The sequence below is a fragment of the Chelonoidis abingdonii genome, chromosome 4, assembly GCF_003597395.2.
Source record: "Chelonoidis abingdonii isolate Lonesome George chromosome 4, CheloAbing_2.0, whole genome shotgun sequence".
NCBI classification, from domain to species: domain Eukaryota; kingdom Metazoa; phylum Chordata; order Testudines; family Testudinidae; genus Chelonoidis; species Chelonoidis abingdonii.
This window is the reverse complement of record NC_133772.1, coordinates 7,852,992-7,870,113: the sequence shown is the minus strand read 5'-3', so window position 1 is coordinate 7,870,113 and position 17,122 is coordinate 7,852,992. Positions and strand designations below refer to the sequence as shown.

The 17,122-nt window shown below is 42.9% G+C and overlaps 2 protein-coding genes across 3 annotated transcripts; both read right to left on the bottom strand.

The window, feature by feature from the left end:
* Window positions 1–9,454: 9,454 nt before the first annotated feature.
* LOC116826047 (olfactory receptor 5AP2-like) lies at window positions 9,455–11,539 on the bottom strand. 2 transcript variants are annotated; one of them, XM_075064792.1, is made up of 2 exons: window positions 11,523–11,539; window positions 9,455–10,367 (listed from the first exon to the last, which is right to left on the bottom strand). In XM_075064792.1, exons 1-2 carry the CDS (start codon window positions 11,537–11,539, stop codon window positions 9,455–9,457), a joined length of 930 nt encoding a protein of 309 aa, XP_074920893.1. The 2 variants fall into 2 exon arrangements, with proteins under 2 accessions (XP_074920893.1, XP_032638426.1); XM_032782535.2 differs by lacking the exon at window positions 11,523–11,539 and having other exon boundaries at window positions 9,455–10,390.
* A 1,521-nt stretch (window positions 11,540–13,060) lies between these two features.
* LOC116826040 (uncharacterized protein F54H12.2-like) lies at window positions 13,061–14,159 on the bottom strand. Its single transcript, XM_032782527.1, has 2 exons — window positions 13,675–14,159; window positions 13,061–13,571 (listed from the first exon to the last, which is right to left on the bottom strand). The coding sequence occupies exons 1-2, from the start codon at window positions 14,157–14,159 to the stop codon at window positions 13,061–13,063; spliced, it is 996 nt and encodes a 331-aa protein (XP_032638418.1).
* Window positions 14,160–17,122: the final 2,963 nt, after the last annotated feature.

The window sequence follows — 17,122 nt, the reverse complement described above, 5'->3', positions numbered from 1 at the left end:
GCATGACCTTGCACTTTTCACTATTAAATTTCATCCTATTACTATTACTCCAGTTTACAAGGTCATCCAGATCTTCCTGGTATCCCGGTCCTTCTCTGTGTTAGCAATATCCCCCAGCTTTGTGTCATCCGCAAACTTTATTAGCACATTCCCGCTCTTTGAGCTGTATTAGTCCCTAGCTCCTGGAGTTATGCAATGATTACATCAGAATCTTGGTTTCTAATTTTAAGGAAGTTTCTAACCTTCATGAAAATTTGGAAGGAATATCAAATATCTTGGCATATCTCCCATGATGTACCATAGTCATATCTCATAGTGAGGAGAACGAGTTTCATTTTGGGGGTCCTTGGCCTGCGGTATCATGGGAGATGTAGTCCAGCTGAGGATATCCGCACATAAAGGAGAATGGGGATATAAGGGAATTGGCTACAACTCCCAGGAAGTGCTATGTTAGGATATGCAGAGTGATTTTTTTTTAAATAAAATTTGAAAATTTCCACTGAGAACAGACACTTTTGAGGGAAAAAATTGTCAAGACCCCAATTTTCTTTTGCAAAACATTGTTCCCCCCCCATCAACATCCCAAGTTGGAGGCAGTAATAGACTCATACACATGTATACATGGGGTAACAACTAGAGAGGGACAAAGAAGGAACTGTGGTAGCATGGTTTCACTGGACAGCTGCTTGTAAATTTTCCAAGCAGAACAGTTCTCAGTCAGAAAATGCAGATTGGACAAAATCAACACTTTCCATGGGAACTGGCAATGAGGCAGGCAGGCTGCCTAGCTGGCCAGATCTTTGGCTGCATGCTTGCTGGGTGGGTGAGGTGCCTGGTTTCCCAGATGAGTGGTCCTTTAGGCTTCACGGCTGTCTGGGTTACTTGCTTCTCCAGCTACTGGGAGAAGAAGCAGACTACCTGGCTCACTGAGCCCCCTGGCCACATAGAGAGCTGGCTTGCTGGTTCCCTTGCTGCTGCCCCACTGGTGGTCAGGCAGGATGCCTGGCCCCTCAGCTCCCCGAACTGCCAAGCTCCTTGGTTGTCTGGTTCCCTGAGCTGCTCTTTCCTACATGTTTGTTGATGTGCGGACACACCCCTGTGGCGCCTCCTGCTGGTCATCCTCGGGAATTAGCTCACTTCCAGCCAGGAGCACCCTTTGCAGGCCGGTGATCTGCCTGTTCTCTTGGTTCCCCATGTCCCTTCCTGGACCCTAGTGCCCTTTTAACTGGGGTGCTGCCCCCTGGCAGTACCCCACCAATCTGGGTCTTCCCTCCCTGGGGAACCCCCAACCCACTATCCACACTTTGCCTCAGTTTTGGCTACTACTCAGTCTCCATCTAGCCCCTGTTCACTGGGGCAGACTGCAGTATCAGCCACTCATCATAGGCAAAGGGGTTTGGACCTGCTGCCTCTGCCTACCCATGGGCTGCCCCTTTTTCTACCCCAGTACCCAGCTGGCCTTACTCTAGGCCTGCAGCCTGGGGGGGTTTCTAGGCCAGAGCTCCCCAGCTCCTCTTGCCTCCCCCCCAGTCCTGCTCCACCTTGGCACCCAGGTACACTCCCCAGCAGCCAGACCCTTCTCCCTCTAAAGGCAGAGGAAAACTGTTTGCTCCTGGCTTTCCTGGCCTTTTTATACAGGCCAGCTGTGGCCTGATTAGAGTGTGGCCCAGCTGCGGATGCTTCCCCAATCAGCCCAGCTTTTAGAGCTGCAGCTTTTAAGCCCTTCTTGCCCCAGCCACAGCCCTCCCCTAGGCTGTTTTAAGCCCCCAAGGGCAGGAGTGGGTAAGCACCCTGCTACAATGTTATTTTTTACTTTAATATCACATTGATTTTACCTTATTTTTTGTAATCTGTATTTTATTATACATACAAATAAAATGAAAGTATAGTTACATTTTATTTTTCTATTTTTTTATTTTAATGGTTTTATATTATATCAATTGGTAATAAGAAATGACCAATTATCAAACCTAACATTAAACTCAACAGCAATTACAATGAAAATGTCAAAAACAAATGCTAATTACTAATTTATATAATATAACATAGTCAACTTTTGACATATTATGTCGTACCACTGTGTTGATTAGGTCAAAACCTCCTAAAACAATGAGCTTACCCGGACACCCTTCATTCAGTTTAAATGTAAGAAACAATAGTGATCTCCAAGGCAAAAGTACATCCAGGGCTCCCCAGGAATTCTAACAACTCAGGTATCGTGATGGCTCAGATGTGTGTCTTTGTGTGAGGGATAGACACAGCAGAAACAGAGATACACAGGGACAGAAGCAGAGAAGGAAAGCCAAAGCAAACATAGCATTGAAATATATTAATGTAGCCCTAAGATCATAGAATATCTGGGTTGGAAGAGACCTCAGGAGGCCATCTAGTCCAACCCCCTGCTCAAAGCAGGACCAACCCCAACTAATCATTCCAGACAGAGTTTTGTCAAGCTGGGCCTTAAAAACCTCTAAGGATGGAGATTCCACCACCTCCCCAGGTAACCCATCCCAGTGCTTCCCCCCCTCCTAGTGCAATAGTGTTTCCTAATATCCAACCTAAACCTCCCCCACTGCAACTTGAGACCATTGTTCCTTGTTCTGTCATCTGCCACCACTGAGAACAGCCTAGAGAACAGTTCCATCCTCTTTGGAACTCCCCTTCAGGCAGATGAAGGCTGATATCAAATCCCCCCTCACTCAAATCCCAGTTCCCTCAGCCTTTCCTCATACGTCATGTGCTCCAGCCCCCTAATAATTTTAATTGCCCTCCACTGGACTCTCTCCAATTTTTCCACATCCTTTCTTTAGTGGGGCGGGGGGGGCAAAACTGGACATAATACTCCAGATGTGGCCTCACCAGTGCCGAATAGAGGAGAATAATCACTTGCCTCAATCTGCTGGCAATGTTCCTACTCATGCAGCCCAATATGCCTTTAGCCTTCTTGGCAACAAGGACACACTGCTGATTCATATCCAGCTTCTTGTCCACTGTAGTCCCCAGGTCCTTTTCTGCAGAAATGCCACTTAGCCAGTCAGCCTAAGCCATGCACCACAACAGATGGATTCTGGATGACTGTAGATGACCCAGATGCCAGCCCAAAGAAAGTCTGGGACGGTGAGGAAAATGGGAGAGGGGAAGGTGGGTAGGGTTTATGATTTGTTATAGATCTGTGTATTTTTCATGCTAGTAAAGGAAAAGCAATTGTGTTAGAACCTGTGCAAAGTGCCTGGTGTGTGTTATATGCTACATCTATCACATGCTGCAACAGGAGGTAAAGCAGAAGGTTCAGCTTGTCAGCTGGCGTTCTGGGAAAGGTTAAACATTAACTACAGGAGGAGGCTAAGTCAATTGTACTAAACCAGCTGAGAGGCCTAATAAAACCAGCACCACCATTTGGTCACTTCTCTCTATTGAGGCTGGTTCAGACAATTTGTGTATTTGGACTTAAATAATAACAGAAAAGCTCTAGGCTCCCTAAAACATAAATAATCCAACATCAAAACCCAGCAGCATTAAAAGTATAATAAAAAAGGAACTGTGCTGGCCTGTCACCTACAATAAAAGCTCCTTTCCATCTCTTCATCATTCTGCGAAGCACACCCTCAACCCTTTCCAAAAATCCTGTCATACAAGGCTGACCATGGTGGTATAATATTTTCTGATCATTTTCCAATGCCGTGAGATATACAGTACGACCTGCTTCATGCCACTTGTAAACTCCATGGTCATAACATAGGGTCTTTGCGGGGATCAGAATGCCAGCTACTTTATCATTGTCTTGATCAGATCGCACTAGAGGTTCCCATCTGCCCCTTGTAACAAGAGACTTCTAAGTGCTAGTCCCTTAACTAACTGTACAGATACCTTCATGCATTACCTAACTCCCATCCACACATATCTACCATCCAACCTTCCTATTGCACACAGAAATTCTTCAGCGCTACATAGAACAAAGGATGGGGACCTCCTATGTCATCGAGTCCAATCTGTCATGCTGTCATAATACCTCATTTACACACTTATCAGGCTCCATATTAAAACTAGTTGTTTGCCCCATTACTCCTATTGTGAGGCTGTTCCAGAACCCCACTCCTCTAGTGGTTAGAAACCATCTAATGTTCAGCCTAAATGTAATCAGGGCCAAATGATCTCTCTTTATTCTTGTGCCGATGTTATCCAATAGCTCTTTTCCTTCCTTCCTATTTACTTCCCTGATGTATTTATAGAGGGCACTCAGATTCCTTTCTTGGCCTTCATTTTTCTAGGCTACACAAGACAAGCTCTTTTAGTCATGAAAGAAGACTCTCTATTTTCCTGATCATCCTAGTAGTCCTACTCTGTAGCTATTCCAGTGTGAATTCCTCCTTCTTGAAAATGAGAGACCAGAACTGCACACTGTAATGGCATAGGAGTTTGGAACGGGTGAGAGACACACAGAACCTTGGTCCCTAAGATTTAATGGAATAAAAAGGAATTGAAAGTTATCCAGATATCCTTGTCTGGACTGGTCTCAGATCCCCACCTTCACTTTATTTGCCCTGGTTTTACTCAATATTCCTTACATTTGGGGACCAGAATAACCAACTGTAGTTAACTAACTTCAGACACACAACATTAACTTGGATGATCATGAGTTTGTCATTTCACGCAGATCTTCCAGGCATTGGTCTTGCATGTTTTGGTGTTGAACCTTCAAACATTTCAAAGATGTTGATTGCCTGCAATTTCACTGACAGAGTTTCAGTTTGAACTTTCACTCACTGGTGGCCCTGTAGCAAAATAACTTGAAACACTATTATAGTTTCTTCCTTTGTTCCCCTGTGGAGCTGAGAGTTAATGGCTTGTCCAGAGACTTTCTCAGGTGCCAAGCTGTGAGATGCTTCACAAAACGTTCTCAAAAGGGTAGGGATTAAGTAAGGCCTCCAGCACCAGACAAGCTTGAATCCATTGGAGTAAGAGAGGGAAAGCTGCTTCATTTGCATGGGTAGGTGGAGGGATTTGAGATGCAATAACATTGCCCACTTGTGTAGCTATTCTCATCCAGAAGAGATGCTAAAGTCAATGAGAGCCTTTGAATACAAGGCCCCTGCCACAAAAGTGCCACTGGGATGGGGAGGCAGCCATCCGTCCAATGTTTTTCAACTAAACCTGTTTACAGTTCCAACCTGTGCTACTGTGGGTGTTAATAAGAGTTGTAGCACCAATGGGAGCCAGTTGTTGATGTTTGAAGTATCATCTAATTCTGATCAGAGCAAGTTCAGATACCATAGTTGTTAACATACCATTGCACACTGCTTACTTTCCTACAATAGTACTCCATTCATTGCTAATATAATTTGTAATAATTGCAATTGATTGACTACTAACCCAAAGAGAAAGTTGCTCCCTTCTTTAATACTAACAGCTCTTTCTGCAGTGAGTAGGGTTTTGGGATTTTTTTGGGAGATTTCCCATTCAGAAAAAAAAATTAACATGAAAACTTTACTTCATAACAATTAGAAATATCTCATTTAGACTGTGATATTTGTCATTCAAGTTTATTTTTATCTCTACAATATTATAATTAATAAATTAATTGCATTTCACAATAGTTATTAATTATAAACGGTATTTTAAAATTGCAGTTACAGAGACTGATCTAAATGCCTTTGAAGTCAATGGAATGACACCTAAAGGACTTTAACAGACTTTGGTTTAGGCTTCTCTTGCTTTAGCATTTCCAAAGCTGTATGCAAACCTTAGCTAACCACTTGACTAGTTCATAATTTTCACAGAACGCTGAAAAGATATGCACTAAAGTTGAGTAACTGAGCAATTTTTGCTGGCATTGCTTGTAAATCAAAGAGTATCTATAAATACCTTTGCAAGAAGATTATCTCTGACACCAGTTGTTCCTTTAATTAGTGGACAGAGGCATAACAAGATCCAACGTACAGCAGTGAAGCTAGACAAATTCAGTCTTGAATCGAGGTTCAAACTAGGAGCAGTGATAGAAAATAACCATGAAATAACCTTCCAGATGGATGCGACAGATACTACATCCCATGGAGTTTTAAATCAAGATGGGGTGTGTTTAGTAGTTAAATTCCAGTTGAACTGCAAGTTATTGATCTTGAAACCAGAACCACGAGGTTATATTCTATGTCCTAACTCCTGCAGAAGGGGAGACTAGATGATCGTACCTGTCCCTAAAATTTCAAACTAATGGAAGTAATTGCCCTGATTAACAGGACACTTTGACTACAACTGATTGAGAAGAATCAGTTGTAGTCGAGGTATCCTGTTACTCTGTGGGATTATTTCTACTAGTTCAAGTTTTTAGGTGGTCCCACCGTGCACTCCATGCTCAGTGTATTACAGCCTTCCAGTACTGAGGTTTAAAAGTAATAGATAATGGCATCTAGGTCTGCAGGAAAGGTTTCTTCTCCAATCCCAACATCATATTGGTCATGTAAGGATTAAGCCTCAGCCTGAAACCCATGAGCTACCCAATTTCATAAGGACACTGAGTAATTAATTTTACAGCATTATCTGGATTTGATTCAATGGAGATATAGATCCAGATATTCTCAGTGTATCAAATGTACAGCAGCCCTTGCTCTCTCATTAAGGACCCAATAAAACTAAGTATGCATGTCTCATTATTATTGTTTATTTACAATACAGTAGTGCTAAGAGGTCCCTTTGTGCTGGCTGATGTACAAACACAGGACAAAAGACTGGCTTAGGTGGAAAAGCAATCTAAACATACAAGGTGGACAAAAGAAAAGAGAACACAATTATCTTTATTTGCTGTTGGGGAATTAAAGCACAAAAAGGTTAATGGTAAATTTTTCAAAAGCACCTCAGTGGCTTGGGAAGCTAAGTCCTATTTCCAAAAGTGATTTAGGAACTTTTGTACCTAAGTCTATTGATGTTCACTTTCAAAAATGTATCTTAGGGTCCTACGCTACTGAGGTGCTTTTGAAAAGTTTACTTTCAGTGACTTGTCAAAGATCACACAGGTACCTTGAGCAGAGCCAGGTATTAGACCCGTATCTTCTAAGTCCCATTTGCAGAGTCTTTTTTTTATACTACATAAATAGTTTGTCCATATAAGGGATAATTATTACACGATATCACTCCTGTTCATTTACTTAGAGTTCGTGCCAATGTAACTCCAGCCACTTCAGTGGAGTTTCTTAGAATTCTTGGGCTTTTAGGAGCCACTCCAAGAGGAAATCATGAAAGCTAGGGAGGAAGGGTGTGAAGGAGATCACTCACTTAGTGTTCATATATGGCACTAAAGACTCTCTTCTCTCCTGGACCTCTCTATTGACAGTTGCTCCAACCATGTGGTGGTCTCCACCTTCTGTAACTCTGCCCTCCAGCCAAGTTTTAACAGCACTTTAAAATCTAAGATGTGGAGATATTTTGTCCTTACATGTTTGGGTTGGTTTTTTTATATTCATCCTCTGTAATTTGACCTAGTTTCCACTTTTTGTATGAGTTCTCCTGGTCCAATCACGCTTTAATTATTTAACCAAAGTGGAACAACTTCAACAGGGAAAACTGAAGCAGTCCTACATCATAGCATCTCATTGCACAGTGGTTAGAGCACTCCTGAGAAGTAGGAGACTCCTGTTTAAATCCTTTCTTCCTATCAAGCAGATAGATTTATTGAACCTGGATCTCCCACATCCAGGTGAGTACTCTATTTCCTGGGCTAAAAAACTATAAGGTGGATACCACCTGCCTAACTCTTTCTCAGAAGAAGCTTCTTAGGTGGCTAAGCTTCCTGTCTCCAGGAGAGTGGTTCCCGACTGTGGATCACAAGGAGAGATAGGCACTTCCCTAGAGCCTGGACTGAGGCACCTGTCTCCGTGAAGGTCATCTTCCATTGGCTACCTAGTGTGCTGGCTTTTGTGGATCCCAGTCTTAGTCATCTGCTTCTCCCCATTCATTGTTTAGGACCCTAAGCACCTAACTCAAGCTTTGTGAATTAACATCTGTTCCTCTGGTTTTCTAGGTGACTAAAAGATAAACCTAGCAACACAGCCTTTCAGCACCTAAGTACCTTTGTGAATTTGGGCCATGAAGCATGCAACACCACAGTATAACTAAAATAAATAGAATCCATTTTTAGAGCAAAACCATGCTTTAAAGTTAGACAATCTATAGCTAGTTGGCATCCCCTAAAGCTGAGAGCAAAGAGTTACCTTCTCTCGATTAACCAGAACTCTGATTTCCATATAAGGTTTCAAGTTTCCTCCAACACCTTTATATAATCAGGAATTCCCTGCAATTGCTTCTCACTGGCTTCAATCAAAGGTCACTGAATCTAATAGGAGTCTTTCCATTGACTTCAGTGGGCATCAGATCAGCTCCTATGTGTCTTCATGTTTGCTTCAGTACACGTCAGCATTCAAATAATTTTTCATAGCAATCTAGCTCTGCAGATACAAACTCATAGACTTTAAGGCCAGAAGGAACCATCATGATCATGTAGTCTGACCTGCTGCAAGCCGCAGAACCTAATCTACATTACAGAATCCATAGCATGAGTTCTAAGTGTTAGAATAAACATCATTTTTTAAAATGCCATCTTCTGTCTGATTTTGGATTTTGGTCTTCTTGTTTATAGATCAAATGAGAGTTTATGTGATACAATGAATACTACAATAGCAATCAGACTAGGGTTCATAATGCCACTGCAGCAACATGAAACGAGAGTGGGATTGATACTGCTGCAGAGGAAAAGGAGACAGCATCTAACCCAGATTCACAGAACTCAGCACATACACACTCATATCCAGAGACACTCATTTGCAAACACACACTCGTACACAAATACACATTTGCTAACATCTCACTGACTGCATTTAACATAGACCCATATAGACAAAGACACACTTATTCACCTATGCACACAATCACATTCATAGAAACACCCATAGGCTCACTACATGCATCACACAGCAATAGGCACAACACACCATAAACACACAGTTACCTTGATATGTACTCACAAACATGTACACCCACAGACACAAACATACAAATGCCACCACAACACTCCACACACAGAGCAGACAGCCATAGACACAAACATGCCAGAGACACACACTGATTACCTCAGGGTATATATATATGCACACACCCATGCTAATATAGACAACCAGATAAACACTGCATCCACAAACACAACAACATACTTATAACCCAGATACATGTGGCACACTCTCAAACACAACACACTGAGAGATGAATAATTTGCCAGCAGCACCGTCTGGCTTACAGCACACATCGCCTCATCTGTTGTGCATATCCATTTAATGTATACCAGCACTAAATAGACAAACTACCTTAAAGCCATAGGACCCACCACTCCCGTCTACTAGTACAGCAAATCACTAACTTGCATCAGTCCCAATGCCTTAGTTCTTGGTGAAGCATGTTTCAAAGTCTTTCCCTAATTAAAGATTTTCCTCCCAAACCCTCTCCTCAGGGCGTTCTTCACCTCTTTGTTCCTTAGGCTGTAGATCAGGGGGTTCAGCATGGGGATCACTACTGTGTAGAACACAGAGACCACTTTGTCTTGGTCCATGGAGGAGCTGGAGCTGGGTCGCAGATACATGAAGAGAGTTGTCCCAAAGAAGACAGTGACGGCTGTCAGGTGCGAGGCACAGGTGGAGAAGACTTTGTGCCTGCCCTCACTGGAGCGGATCCTCAGGATGGCAGAGAGGATGTACACGTAGGAGATAAGGATGGCGAGGAGGCAGCTGATTTCAATTAAGCTGGCGAAGGCAAAGATCACCACCTCATTGATGAAGGTATTGGCACAGGAGAGCTTCAGCAGAGGAGGGACGTCACAGAAAAAGTGGTTGATGATGTTGGAGGCACAGAAGGGTAACTGAAACATACTGATGGTGTGTATCATCGAGTTGACAAACCCAGCTAGAAAGGAACCAGCCACCAGCAGGACGCAGACTCTGTGGGACATGATGACTGTATAGAGCAATGGGTTACAGATTGCCACGTACCTGTCATATGCCATCACAGCCAGCAAGAGGCACTCAATACCCACAAATGAGCTAAAGAAAAAGAATTGGGTTGCACAGCCATTGAAAGAAATAACTTTGTTCCCAGCTAAGAAGCCCACCAGCAACTTGGGGGTGATGACAGAGGAGTAGCAGAAATCAACCAGGGACAAGTTAATGAGGAAGAAGTACATGGGGGTGTGAAGTTGGGGATCTCTCCTGATTAATACGATCATCCCAAGATTCCCAATCAGGGTGATAAGATAGATCACTAGGAACAACGAGAAGAGTGGGACCTGCAGCTTTGTATGATCTGTTAGCCCCAGGAAAATAAACTCTGTCACGGTGGTGAGGTTTCCATCAGCCATTTCTTCACCATTTGTATTATTTACTGAGATACAATAGCATCACAAATGTCACAAGTTCCTAAGACCTGTTAGGGCTTCCAGTTCATCTCTCTGAGGCTAGTGCAGAATTGATCCCCAGTGTAATTTTAAAATATCCCATGCAATGCAGTGTCAACCACTTCCCTTGAGAGGGAATTCCACAGTCTGATAGACCTCTCTGACATGAAGATTCAGCCTAGATCTTTCCTTTTTCATTTTCATCCCCTTACACCTAGCAACACCATGCCTATGCATTGCACTAAAAAAAAATTCCTTTCGACTGAGAAAAATATTTGCCTAAACCCTTAAAATATTTGCTCACTGCCATTGTGTCTCCTCTTCACACATTCATTATTCCTAACCTCAACCAGACGTATTAGTTCTTTTAACTTTTCTCATTGATCGTCTTTGTTGTTGATGCTTTTCTTGGACATCTCTCCAATTTGTCTATCAGATCAAAAGAAGGAAATCAGAATGAGATTGAGAAGGGGTATTTTCATAGCTCAGGATAGATCTAAATCCATTAATCCTTCTTTCTTTCTCTCACTGCATTTCTGTCTTGCTATCTCATCATGAGGATTCTAGGGGAGGGAAAAAAAGTGCTCTTAGAACATGGTGTATTCTCCCTAGGTTAAACACATCCCTATATCTGATCATAATTTTATTCCCTGTGTACCATCCACATTCCACAAAAAGTTTTGATGTAAACAGGAAGAAAAAAGATTCTAGCTCAAAACTGAAAAAATCTTTAATTTTCAGCCAAAATCATGGGGTTTTCAAGTTTTCTATTTCTTTTCTTTTCTTTTTTTTTAAGGAAAGCAGACACTTTCTGCAAAATATTTTGTTTAATCAAAAATTAAATTTCTTATTGAAAAAAGTCTAAATAGTCTAAATAGAAAATAGAAAATTGTCAACCAGCCCAGACCACTCCAGACCTATACAACACTTAAGCACAACAAAATGGGACGCAAATGGGACCACAGACCTGGTTCTGACACGGCAGGGATTTCCTCCTCTGTTAGGATAAGAAGTAGATTTTAAAGAAATGGAGTCTATATTCTGAAGCAGGAGACACCCAGAATCGGTGAACCTACTTCTGGTAGAAAGGCATCATTTCCTCATTGGCTCCATGGCAATGACATGTGTCGAAGGCCGATGTGCGTATTATATTAGGTTTGCAACTTTGGGCTTTCTTTGCGATGTGTCCCTCAGCACCAATTAAAATAAAATGCTGTGGGTTTATTTTTCTCCCCTCCATGGATTAATGTTTTGGAGCACACTTAGGATTTATTTTCCTCATGAGTGTGGATGATTACAAGTCACTTGTGCTCTTTGCTTTCTCCAAATTAAATATGAGCTGCAACACCATAAAGGAGGAGGAGGCCTCTGTCTGGAATACAGTCAGTTGTTCCCGGGTATGTGTCAAAGGCAGGAAAACATTGGGTGTAATCCATGAAAACTTAAACACAACATAGTTAGAGATATTAACCATACTTTGCATAACCGCCGACCAATGCACTGAGAAATGTTGTGCCTGACATTTAACAGCAAATTAAGGGGCATTCTGGGGTAGGTCATCCTCCAAACACATGCAGAGGTATTGGTAAACACATGGGCATTAGTGGGGGCATATCCCGATGCCTCCCCTTCCCAGTAGGTGTGTTTCCCCACCTCATAAAAGTGGCTTGGCATTGCCTTTTCTTTACACATCATTTGAGGGGCTTCATAAGTGGATAGAAAGTTGGCTAGATCATCGGGCTCAATGGGTAGTGATCAATGGCTCCATGTCTAGTTGGCAGCCAGTATCAAGCGGAGTGCCTCAAGGGTCGGTCCTGGGGCTGGTTTTGTTCAATATCTTCATTAATGATCTGGAGGATGGAGTGGACTGCACTCTCAGCAAGTTTGCAGATGACACTAAACTGGGAGGAGTGGTAGATACAGAGGGACCCAGATAAATGAGAGAATTGGGCCAAAAGAAACCTCAACAAGGACACGTGCAGAGTCCTGCATTTAGGACGGAAGAATCCCATGCACAGCTGCAGACTAGAGACCAAATGGCTAGGCAGCAGTTCCGCAGAAAGGGACCTAGAGGTTACAGTGGATGAGAAGCTGGATATGAGTCAACAGTGTGCCCTTGTTGCCAAGAAGGCTAACGGCATTTTGGGCTGTATTAGTAGGGGCATTGCCAGCAGATTGAGGGACACGATCATTCCCTTCTATTCGACATTGGTGAGGACTCAGCTGGAATACTGTGTCCAGTTTTGGGCCCCACACTACAAGAAGACTGTGGAAAAATTGGAAAGCGTCCAGCGAAGGGCAACAAAAATGATTAGAGGGCTGGAGCACATGACTTACGAGGAGAGGCTGAGGGAACTGGGATTGTTTAGTCTGCAGAAGAGAAGAATGAGGGGGGATTTGATAGCTGCTTTCAACTACCTGAAAGGGGGTTCCAAAGAGGATGGATCTAGACTGTTCTCAGTGGTAGCAGATGACAGAACAAGGGGTAATGGTCTCAAGTTGCAGTGGGGGAGGTTTAGGTTGGATATTAGGAAAAACCTCATACACAATCATATTGACGGTGACCATCAAAGGCTTCCTAAAATGTATTTCTACTCTTAGGTTCCCAATTTTAAACAGGGAATAGTGATCAGCTCATTCCTGGTCAGGAGACAGGTCAAAGGCAAATAAGATGTAACCCTGTGCAAACTCCTCACAGTCGATTAACAAAGAACAATCTTTCATGTGTTTACCAGCTGTCTGTACTAGATTCATGTACTCTCTCACAAAGTGTCCAGCCTCAAAGTCTGGTTGCAGAGGCTTGGTTGGTATCTGTTCATCATCCACATACAAGGCCACAAAGTTAATATCATAATGTTTAAAATGAAAGGGGTTTTTAGCATAACTTCCACTAAAGGCATCATTATCCACAAACCGTAGGGCAAGCATTTTGGGTAACTGTCCCAAGAACAGGTTCTCCTGGTTACTGAGCCTGCTGCCCACAGGAATGCTAATCACTTTCATTCCCAGACAGATGCCCAGGGCCACCCATACTTTCTTCACAAAAAGGGACGCTGATATAATCCTTAGTTTAAAGCCTTTGGCTGCATCCCCCATTAAACAGAAGGCATCTTTATTGCACGCCAGTTTAATTTTCACATCCACTCTGTTCAACAAAATTTTTTTCCTGAAAAAACAGGTCGCTGTGTAGATGACCCACCAGCTCTACCGTCCTGCTCAGAGCCATCAGCTTTGCCCAGCTCACAAACCCTAGATTCCCGCCATCCAACTCTGTTTCTTCATGTTGTCTGACAGTGTCTTTGTAAAACAGGCCAGCAGAAAATTGCATGGCGAGGGTGTTGTCACTGGAATCGAGCACATATTCTATAAAGGCCCTGTAAGGGTAACAGTTTTTGCTTTGGCTTACAAGGCAGTCTCCCAGTGTGACATCCAACTGACTGAAAATAGAGGCCAAGGGGTAATTCACCAGGCCCACCTCAGTGTCCTCGGCAAGTTCAGTTCTGTCTCCTTTTATAATCTTGCAACATAGGTACAGCAACATGTTGTTTAAATCCATATAATCTATGCCATTCCCTGCTATAAAAAAGTTGATGGGGGCAGCCTCCATAATGGCTGATAGAGGCGGCACCTTGATGTAAATGCTTTTCTCGATTCTGGTTAGCATAGGGGCCATTTGGAACAAGTCTAGTTTGGATTTAGTGCACTCTTCAGACTCGCAGTGAACAAAAGCCATGTTGATTAAAATATACCTCTGTTACCAGGCGAAGAGCGTCTCCTCTTTCTCCCAGGCTTTTAAGTACATTGGTACCTAGGTACGTAGGTACAGCGGCCACAAACAGGTGCAAAACCTTCTCCACCTGTTCCTCCCACCTGACAGCCATTGTGCTGTACTGTGGGACACTGACTTTCATGTATGTGCATCCTGGGGGAATGGATGTGGTGGAGCAAGACAAGCTGGTCTCTCTCTGTTTTACACCATTGTGATCCCCATGATGAACCCCCCTGAGGAACAAGGAGGTGAAGGACACCTTCAGGAAAGTGCTAAGCAGGAAAATATGTCTTCACTGATTATAATTTAGAGGATTCACAGGATGATGCTTTCAGTTGTGCTTTGACCCTACCAGGTTTCACAAGCTAAACAAGGCTAGACATGTGGCCCATGTGTAACGTAAGGAAGGATGGTTGGCTCTATTAAGCATTTATTCTGGATTTAGGAAATATATGTTCAAATCTTGGTTCAGCCAAGAGAATGTATGAACTAAATCCGTGGCTGGAGTAAATTACTGTAGCTCCATCTGCATCAACAGTCCAGATCCCAAGCTGATGCAAAGAGGCCTTAGCTCCATTAATTGGGCAGTCACTGGGGCAGATTTACAGCTGGTAACAGACTGTAGCTTCGTTGGAATCAATAAGGCCAGACACCAGGTGGTCTAAAGTGGCATAGCTCCACTGGAGTCAATGAGCCATAGCTGCAGTTGGCATAAATAAATTCGTGCCACTCATCTGCAGTCAAAAAGGCCAGTTCCATAGCTGGTGTAAATCAGCATTTCTCCGCTGGAGTCAACTGATCTATACAGATTTAAACCCTGTGAGGATCTGGCTCACTGTGTATTTGGGTGGTGAAGGTAAAATCCCAGTTATCTTTTGTAAAATTTCACCATTAAACTGTCTACAAATAAAAATCAAATTCTGCAATGTGATGATGTGCTTTTCCTTATTGCACTTCTCCTTTCCTATCTCTTGATACCTTTTTCCCCGCAGTCTTTCACAATGCTTTTTCCCTTGGTGTTTCTCAGTTGTTGTCTTTCTTGTCTCCTCTCCATCTGCTCCACCCCTTTCCCCTTTGTTGTGACCTTCACCTCCTTTCCAAACATCACATGGCTCCCTTTGCTCCACCCCATCCACACTCACTTCCCCCTTCATTCCCTTGGAAGATACTTAGGGTTTGTCTCTACAGCCCCTGGGGTATAAATTTACCTTGCACTAGCCTGCTGCACACTAAATGGCCATGTGAATAGACCCTGCTGCTGCACTCTAAAATGTCCATAGTTCACTTTCATTTACTGTCGTTTCAAACAAGAGTATGATGAAGGGGAGAAGGGGTTAGCTCCCTTTTATGGACAACCAGTGTTGCCTTTAAGGGGGAAAAAGGTAACCCTTAAAATAAATGAGGTGTGGTAGAGAGAAAGAAAATGCATACCCCTTTTGCTCAGAAGTGCAGATACAACACACTCTGGTATCTGATCACCCAGTGGACCAATACCCCAGGTATGATGTGGTGTAAAATGAAGAGGAGACAAGTAAGTAAGGTAAAAACAAAAGAGATACATATTGGGGATAAAAGTACAATTAATAGGGAAGGGGAAGAAAACCACAAATGCAAACAGCACTAGAACCAATGACAATGACAATAGTAACAGTGACTTCAATGGGGCATGAAACCTGTACCCAGATAAATCCCTCCCTTGGCCAAATACCCTATAACAACCATCCTAGCCAGTCTAGGTGCTGGGTTGTGTGCGGTGGCGATGCTCAGGACTTGTACTATTGGGCTAGTGGAAAGCCGTCAAGGAGGAACTCTGAGGAGTCCAATGGATGAATGGTGATCTCCGTGGAAGAGAAGCCCTCTGGAGATGGAAGAGCAGGATAAGGTAGATGTTGAAGGTCTTCTCCGGTGTCTTCAGGATAGATGTCACTCTCATTGATATGGTTGGAACCACCATGAGATGGTGCCGCTCAGATGGAAAGCAGCGTCATTTGCACAGGAGTCAGTCCTTTATTGATGTCAAGGCAGGAAAAAGTGGACTGTTCCAAATTGCCATGCCAAATAAGTCTGAGGTAAATCGAAGGTAACAGAACTTTCAGGGATTTGGGAGGGAAAACAGATGGAATGTCCGGAGCTCAAAGGTGGGAAAATCCAGTTCTAACCAGTTGGGGCTAGCTCTGAGTCAGTGCCCCTGAGGTAAACAAGGATTGTATCCTGAAGTCACATGTCACAGACTCCATTTTGTATTTCTTACTTTCAATTATCTCAACACCAGCCAGCCAGTAGCTATGAAATCTCTCTTAATTGCTGTTCTCTAATTGCTCTACCTGTAAAGGGTTAAAAAATCTCATGACAGGAATAGAAATAAGATGGTATAACAGTGTAAGGCACCTTGATGCTGGTAAAACTCCATGGAGGGTTAAAAAACTCGCTACTATTCTAAATGGTTAGATTAAAAGCTTAGTTATAATTTAATAATATATAATAATGGTTAGTGAGTGAGTTTAGATGAGGTAACACCTAACTTAGGCTAAAGCCTTGATGGCATGCGTGTTGTTCTTAAATTCATCTCCTAGATAGCTTTTCTTAAAATGATATTATTGCTGAAAGAACAAAGGTGACATGTTCTTCTGGAAGTTCTGAGGTAAATTGCACAAACCTGTGCTAAAAAGAAGCCCTTTTTACTGGGAAAAACCGAGGGGCGGATTGACATGGGACAGAATGACATAGAAACTGTCCAAACAGCAACAAAAATGGTGTAAAATGAAGCTTGTGCATGTGTAATGTACAGGTTACATAACCACCCCCCACCCCCAGACATGTCTGATGTATTAAAAGCTGACTGGAGTAAAGTTAAGTAATATGGAACGTGGAAATATATAAAAATCCGAGTGGACAAGGCCCAAATCAGAGAAACACAGGACTGGAAA